The sequence below is a fragment of the Microcaecilia unicolor genome, chromosome 6, assembly GCF_901765095.1.
Source record: "Microcaecilia unicolor chromosome 6, aMicUni1.1, whole genome shotgun sequence".
Taxonomy (NCBI): Eukaryota; Metazoa; Chordata; class Amphibia; order Gymnophiona; family Siphonopidae; genus Microcaecilia; species Microcaecilia unicolor.
In genome coordinates this window covers 82580963-82589925 of record NC_044036.1, presented here as the reverse complement: position 1 = coordinate 82589925, position 8963 = coordinate 82580963, and the positions used below count along the sequence as shown (strand labels likewise).

Genomic DNA, 8963 nt, shown 5'->3' with positions numbered 1-8963 from the left:
GCCAAACAGAAAAGGCAAAAGCCAAAAGGATACTTGAGTGCATAGGGAATGACCAGCAGGAATAAGAAGGTGATAGTGCCTCTGGTACCTCATTTAGAATAATGTGTGCAATTCTGAAGATCTCACCTTTATAAAGATATAAGCAGTATGGAGTCAGTCCAGAGGGCGGCTACTAAATGGTCAGCAGTCTTTGTCATAAAGCATATAGGGACAGAATTATTGAAAATTATTTTTATTTACGTGCAAACCATTTCAAATTAAGCTGCAAAACATTTCTTTAAAAAACAAAATCCCTCCCTCCCCCTATTTATTTGCATTTTGCTCACACCTTTTTCAGTAGTAGCTCAAGGTGAGTTACATTCAGGTACTCTGGATATTTCTCTGTCCCAGGAGGGCTCACAATCTAAGTTTGTACCTGAGGCAATGGAGGGTTAAGTGACTTGCCCAAGATCACAAGGAGCAGCAGTGGATTTGAACTGGGCACCTCTGGATTGCAAGACCAGTGTTCTAACCACTAGGCCACTCCTCCAGAAGAACATGATATCTACATGTATTAAGTCGATAACCCCATTTCTGGACTCGATGACAGACTGAGAAGTTTGTTACTTAATAAACTGGCCAGCTAACAAACTAATCCCTGCCACCACAGTGCTTCTCTCTCAGAGAATTAAAGGTGAAAGGAGATATGATAGAGACATGTAAATACCTCTGTGGCATAAATACACAGGAAAGAGGGCCTCCTTCAATTGAAAAGCTATCCTAAGTTTATCCAGGTAGCCAGCTGGTTTGTGGTCTCAATATTGCCTCTAACGAGATTCCACCACTGGTCAGTTCTGGTTCCAGATATTCCTTTGCTGGCCAGTATTCAGATGCCAGTGCTGACTATTCAGGTTTTATTTTGAGGTTTTTAAAAACACAGACTATCATGGGATCAATATTATCCCTGTAGTATTTGGTGGTCTACTATATCAAAAGGGGCCACTAAATCCAGTTATCTGTTCTTGCTGTATATCATGTATTAAGGTGAATGAGGTAGTTTCTGTATTATGGTCTTTTTAAAAAACCTGACTAGATATAGAAATGTTTAAAAAAAATGTAAATATAGACCATTGGCCTACCCAGTGTGCTCATCCATACCAATCACTAAGCTTTACAATACCATCTTCTCCTTTGAATTCAGATACAGTTTTCTTCTTCACCACCTCCACTGAGAGACCATTCTACACATCCAGTACCCTCTCTGTAAAGAAATATGTTATTAGATTATCCCTGCGTGTTTCACATTTCACCTTCATCCTGTACCACCTTCTTCCAGAGCTTCCTTTCAATTGAAAGAGGCTTGCTTCCTGTGTATTTATGCCACTGAGGTATTTAAACGTCTCTGGTGGTTGGTGATTCCCTTTGGAGAGGCATATATTTACCAACTTGGGAAGTATGCTGTCTGGTGGTGCCAAGATTCAGAGATTAGGGAGAGTTTGCCAAGATTAATCAACCATACTGCCTATTTCTAATGCTGCTTATCCACGTTGGCATGAGTGCTAGATATCTCAACCAAACATAAAAATTACTTTGTGGCTCTGAAAGAGGATGAAGGTGTGACAGGAGTGCAGGAAGTGTTCTCATCAATCCTGTCTGCAGGGCCACCAAGAGACAAAGCTAGGCTTGGGGCAAACAATCTTTAATTGTGACTTTAATTTCCCTTTCTTTAATAAATTCAAATTACAGCAGCTTGACCAGAATATGTACATAGTTTAATCTTTACAATCAAATTATTATAATCAAATACACAATTATATACAAGAATTATATACAAATTTAGCCCAGGCTTTTACATCACAGTATTCAACAACAGTAGTGTTACAGCACCTGATATTACAGACACATATTTCAGACTTTACATTATAAGAAAATATACGGCTGTAAATTAGGTTGGTAAAAAGATCTTTATAAAATCTGAACATACAATATCTCATTCACAGAATGGTTTTCTTTATGCTCAGAGGCCATGTGCACAAAAGCGTTTGCCTGAAGGGGACACTATCCCACTACTACTGTTACACTCATGACAGCAATTCGGGTACCATTCTGAGGGGAGAGCATCAAGCATACCGAATGAACAGGATACGTACACCTTTAGCTCCTACACAGTGAGCTGATTTTTAAAATTCTATTTTTAACTAAAATGAAAACTTAAGAAAATTGTGTCAGCCATATTGTCCAGCTAGATGTCAACACTTGCCTTCATTTAATTTGCTTCTAAACATGTTCCCATTATCTGTCTTCAAAGCTCTACAAAATCCCTAAAGATTTTCCTGAGGGACAGTCTGTTGAGATAGTAGCAGCAAAAAAGACTGAGCATTGAACTTGGGCTTACCTTTTAAAGATGGCATTAGAAATTTCTAAATTAAATTGAATTAGTTCTTCCTCAACCCTGGCCTATATTTATATATTACTAAATATTATGATGGATTAAGATTCTACAAATTCTTCTTTAGAAATAAGATATTGTATCCTCTCTGTAAGCATGCTTGATGCAAGTAGCCATTAAGTAAATTTAGTCAGGCTTGCTTATCTTGTAACATTTCTAAGATGTGTATAATCTCTTACCCAGGAGGACCCTTGTTCATTCTACACAACTAGCCTTTTCTCTGGTGCTGCAGAGAGCAAGTGGCTGACTGTTACTGCAACCATTACATAACTTGAAAGTAGGAATCTGAATTTCATGTGCTAAAACTTGCTCCCAGGCCAAGGTTAACCATACTGACAGCAAAGGACTTCTAATGGTAGTGAGTTTCAGCTCTCTGCACCTTCCATGGTTTCAGCTTTCTCACTCCCATCATTAGAAGACATGGATAACGTCATCTGAAATCCCTGTGGCAAGGTCAAATCACAATTGACTTTTATAATTTTTTTTAAACTACTCATCATGCCAAGGTTATGCTCATGACAACTGAAGACAAGTGTGGCAGTAAATATAGGACTGGGTGTCACTCACTCTCTGAGCTGTAAAGAAAGTTTAAAGCAGAAACGGAATGGGACTTGATACACCGCCTTTCTGTAATTTTTGCAACTACATTCAAAGCGGTTTACATAGGTTCTTATTTGTACCCGGGGCAATGGAGAGTTAAGTGACTTGTCTACAGTCACAAGGGATGCAGTGGGAATCAAACCCAGTCTCTCTCCCCCCCCCCCCCCCCCCCCCGATCAAATTCCACTGCACTAACCACTAGGCTACTCCTCCACTCCACTTTTCTGTGCAGTTTTGTAGATTACTAATCCTAGATGAGAACTTTGCCCTCAAGCACTGCTGAGAACTGTTTCTTCATTCCTCAATCGGTGGAATTAAGATAATTGAGAGATTTAAGGGCTGCTTTGACAAACAAAAGAAAACCATTAAATATGCAAAATCTGGCCAAAATTAAACACCCAGAGAAAGTTTAGAACACATTAAAAGTTGCAACTTGATGCTATTCGAGCCAAAGGAATGGGTTAAATACTATAATCTATTTATCTAACAGAAAATTCAAGCCCTGAAAAGTTCAAACCATTAAAAAAAAGGGGGAATAAGCTCTATTACCAATATTAATGACCATATGGGTGCAAAGCTCTGGATACTAAAATTGGTATTTACCACCAAGGTAAAACAGCAATGAACAAGGGCAACAGAACTAAACTTTCCCAATCTGTCCTTTGCAATCCCTGAATTGATATTAATACAAATGCAAACAGCTGCAATGGTTGTTACATATATAATATTTAACAGTTTGCATGGCCTTGAATGTATTTCTTCCTGTTTGCTGCAGACATCCTACATCATCAATAAATGAAAATGCTGTAAGTGCTCAGCTGACAATAACCTGGCAGACCTGAAAGCTGCAAAATTCAGGAGGCGTGAAAAAAAAATTCATGTACCAGAATAAATATCTGTGGGCACAGATGAACATTCCCCACATGGCACAGAGTATCATTTGCTGCAGAATGTTAAAAAAATGTCCTTACTTAAGGGGGGGGGGGGGAGAGATGCTTAAAAAACCGTCAGCAAGTAAAGATACTTGTCAAGAGACAAAGCAATGACATCATCTATACATTAAAAAGGACATCTTTTACATAAAACAAGGTCTTCAGACCGGACAATATAATGTGCAGCAAAATCAAATGCTTAGCCTTATCCGAGATAAAGGTCATATCTTTATTGGTTTGTCATCAGAAAACAGCCCAAATATCTGCAGAAATCCAGCCACTTGTACAGCTGAGGACCTCTATACAATGGAGACCAGAGTTTTTATTAGGATTTTCTGTGCAGGTCTCCTGCTTCCATGGTATTTAAGTCGTACCAATTTTCAACATTTATATTTCATTTTCAGAGATTGGCTGGGGAAATAAAGACTATTCCATCTGCTAGAGATACTAAGGTTAGGGCAGCAACACGACATCTCCACAAGCCTGCGTGTGAACCTCACTGCAACGGTACTCGGCAATTTGGAGATGGACTAATAAGGACGCAAAATCACTCTAGTTTGAAAGGTGTGGATTTTTCCCAACTTATTTTTTCTTACTAGCTAAAACACATACAGATTAAAATGAAGACTCATTTCAGTTTGTATCTATTCAAACAAACGGTGAGTCCCCTTTTTCTTTTACACTGAGTGATAACTAAATAAACCAAGCTGATAAACTGTAAACATTATATATTCAGCAGTGAATTCTTTAACAAATTTAACAGAGAAAACCTTTTTTTTTTCGTCCCCCCTCCCCCAGAGCTGGTAAACATGTTAAGCAGTCTGAAAGCAATGAAATCATTCCAGCTCCCTAAAATACATAGTTCCACCTAGTGGCCAGAGAATATAACACAATAAAATTCACTCAGCACGATAAAACAAGATAATCGCAAACTACCAACAGTTACAACAGTATTTGTGCAATCCATAATTTTTAAGCGCTGTGTCCTCCCACAAACAGCCTCTCAGGAATGGCAAAAATTAGGTTTAAAGCAAGATTCGGCAGTAAACACTAAGCAGCAAAATCCATGTGTCTTTCAAAGTACTTAATGGATAGTTCTTTGACTAAGGTAAAAGTGCCCTGGTAACTTGTTAGACAAGAAGTCTTAGAACCACAACTTATCTGTTTTGCCAACAGCAGCAGAACACTCCTAAAGGTCAATGTGTCCATGTCCAAGAACGGAGCAGAACAAACAGATATGCCGAAGCATAAAATTGATCTCCAAGCAGGTCATGAGACTTTGTTGAAGATGTTAATGTGGATGTTATATTCCCCTCAACACCTACTATAGGTTCGGAGTGGATCATAATTCAACTTTAACCAATCAGTAGGACTGGGCGCTTAAATTTGTAAAATAAAACATAAGCATAAAACAACAATATCACATCAATGTTTAGCAGGGGTCTGCTGGTAAATTTTTAACAATGGGCTCTCTCTCTGGGTGTAGCCAGCCCTTCAATTTGGGGGGCCAGGGTGAACTGGGGGGCAATGCATGCCTCTGTCTCCCCTCCCCCCATCAAACGGCCACGCTAGGCATACCTTTGCTGGCAGCCAATAAATGGACCGCCACCACTCTCTGCTGCTTGTGTCCGGCTCTGAGCAACACATCGTCAGATTCTGCTTGTTTCACCAAGTGAGCACTCTCCCCAAACCACACAGCAAGATGCCTTGCTTTTGTTTTTTGAGGAAAATGTTTTTGAAAATTTGGACTAGGAAAGGAATTTTAAAGCAAATGGCTTTGTAACTTGCTAACACTGATATAAAACAAATCCAAAGTTGGATCTCCTGACTATGGTTTGGAGATAACAGGCAGTCAGGTCGAAGTCTGAAGGCTGTGCTCAGTATGAGTGAGCTCTCCATCAGTAAAGACCTTTGAAATAAAGTAGTTTATATTACTCTGAATGGTCCAGGGTCAAGCTGATCACTATTGTTTGTTTTAATTATCCCCTGGAAACAATTCTAGCTAAGTTAATCCACGGCTGAACTCAATTCCACTGCAAGACTGATGAAATAACGTGATCTATGCTCTGAAAAGAGACTTGTGCATGATGGTGTTTGAAAGTAAATGGCATCTTTCACATAACAAAAATATACATGCCTATACAATTTGTCTGGGACCTATTTGACTTTACTGAACAAACATTCCATGAATATACATATTTATATATCTACAAAATAGTATGGCTGTTCTGATCAATAGGCATTGATCAACTTAAATTATTTGAAATGCAACTTGCGGTTGTGCTGTGAAAGACATTCTGCCTACACAGTAGAAAACAAAGTGCGAAATTCTTGATGCAACCATGAATAATGCGTATATATGCAGAACTACAGCGAGTCCAATACAGCCACGGCAATGGGAGGATGGTTTATGTGAATGAATCCAAACACACACCATGCCCTTAGATGTGGGGTTCACATGTTTGGCTGTATAAGCAATCCCGTCCAGTCTAGTGTCTGGGTTAGACCAGAAACGCTAACTAAAAAGAACAAAAACACTGCTGATGCCATGTAATGCCACTTTTTTTTTCATTTGATACAACCATGGGCTAAACAGGACTTCCTTTGCTGTTGACAGAAAATGGGGGAAATTTGAGCAGATTACATTAATTTCAACTTTGCTAAAATTATGCTTGCTTCCCTTCTAATGCCTTCATTTATACTTAGCCATACTCTTCTCTCACATCCAAATCAACTAACGTGTACTGCGCCAGAAATGTATACTCTGACAGCACTTTCTTTTTCTGTTTAGAAAACTTTAATGGGCCGATTCAAAAACATTACCCTAGGCTGCACGTTCCACTGGCTAACTTGAGCTCCTGTGTCATGTAACATCCTTCCAAGCAGCCCAGGAAGTTTTCTGAATCAGCTCCCAAGAAATTAAAACATCCACTAAGAAAAAAATCCATGTTCATTCATGATTATCGATTAAGATTCTACTACATAAAATTATCTAAAAGCAGAATTTTTTTCCTACAGAATTTGCTATTTGGTACCTAAAATACTCTAGGTAGCAATTAAGATCCCCCTTCATTCCAGTTAGTTTCTGATTTGTTTACTGATCTATACAAATTATAAAGTAAGGCCCCAAGCATTACAGTGGTCCTTCTAGGAACAAACACAGGTTCAAAGCAGACAACTGCTGATTCTAAGAGGGACTGGTTAAAGGAAGCAATCATAAAAAAACACTATTCAGTAATTACTTTAGAGACATATTGTTCTACATGGACCAAGGAGAAAACTGCTCGTTATTTTAACCCCCCCCCCCCCCCCCGACCAATAGCAGACTTTATGCTAAAAGTAGCACGCTTAGAAATCACACACAAAAGTGTGATATAACATTGCTCTTTCAATAATTCAAGAGATGTACTAAAATTCATACCGACCTCAAACATGTTTTGTGCATTAAAAGTTCACTAGTGCTTACGTTTCTTGTTCTCTGACAGTCATTCAGTAGCTTGGTAGCTTTCAACGCTGAAGGTCCAAGAAGACATAGAAGTCTCTGCTTGGTACTATTAGAAACTTTAGGGGAAACTGCTTTGGTTTATACAACATCTCTTGTATAGATCATGGAGAAAAAGCATTCTTGCTTCTTTTTCTATAAAAGACTGGAAGGAGCCCTGAGTAGCACTTTTCTGTTGCTAGGGCTACAAGTCTGGACAGCACATCCTTGAAGCCATCAGCTTTTTATTTGCCTCTATATAGAATACACTATTTCCTATCCTTTTATCAATGAAGCACCTGGAAGTCAAAAATCACTTGAATCACTTCATCACGTGACTCGAGCCATGTGACCTTCAATTCTCCAGATGCTAAGCTGGTTACTATACTTTACAGAGCACCAAGACCTCAATCAGCCTGTCTCCCGGAATCACAGACTGTCCCTGAATTAGCCTCCTGAGCTACACAGTACTGCACGTCACTGTACATTACACATCAGGCAGTTTCAAGTTCTAAATTATTAAACTGGGAACAAGGAAAACTAGACAAATGATAACATGCTCTGGATGTCTAGGACGCTCAGAACCCAGCAGCAACCTTTGAATATATTCTAGATATTTGGAGACAGATTTGTTTTACCTTCTATAACCACCTGTTTTACCTTCTATAACCACCAGTGAAAATTCTCTGTCAAATCATAGCTCATCGTTTTCCATTATTTCAAATGCTTCTATATCTTCCTTCCAGTCTGATAATATAGAATCCAAAGGTTGAGCTTTTTTATTCCTAGTACTGGTCTCTGTTTCCGATTGTCCCTGCGGCAGGGTATTGGCTTTTTTTGCGGGCTCAGGATCTTTCTTTCCAGTTTCAGTCCCTTTTTCTATAAAGGAGTCCTGATTCGAAAGGGACTCCTCAGCCTGGTCTACAGGAGCAGGAAGTGATGTATCCATGGGGGAAGTATCCAAACAATTTTCCTCTCCAGGATCCTCCTGCCTGCTCAGGCTTAAGCTCTGGGATATGGAGGCTGCCTCCTCTGATCTCTGGTTCTGTGATTCGTTTTCAGATGACTTCTGCTCCAGGTTTTCCATTTCTAAATCTTTGGAACAAAGAAGAGAACATTCTATATTAGGAATTCATGGGAAATAAAAAAAGGCGAAAAGACATAACAAATTCTTCAATAATAAAATCAACTTTCTCTTTAGATTTCACTTTTCCTGGATTTTTAAACAGTTTTTGCACCACTTATGAAGTTTTAAAAATTAAGTCAATAATCACTGGATAGAATGAACCGAGGTACCTACTGCACTCTGCACAACTGCCACCACAGCCACTTTTTCTAGGGAAACACTATTTTAAAAGTTTTAAATAGCTCTAGGTTGCATATTTCTTGTCCCTTAACAATTTTTACGAACTTAAATGACAAATTTACAATTTATGTCTGTGAGATATGGGGTTCAGATGGATTTAAAAATAACACATACAAGAAAATACATACAATGATTTGAAAATATAAAGTGAAACAC

General features: G+C 38.7%; 1 protein-coding gene across 1 annotated transcript in view; it reads right to left on the bottom strand.

The window, feature by feature from the left end:
* Positions 1-3196: 3196 nt before the first annotated feature.
* Positions 3197-8963, bottom strand: part of EDEM3 (ER degradation enhancing alpha-mannosidase like protein 3) — a 104622-nt gene continuing 98855 nt past the window's right edge. The window contains exon 20 of the mRNA XM_030205622.1: positions 3197-8536. Coding sequence (XP_030061482.1) covers positions 8136-8536 — 401 coding nt within the window. The 3' untranslated portion in view covers positions 3197-8135. The remainder of the gene's footprint in view (positions 8537-8963) is intronic.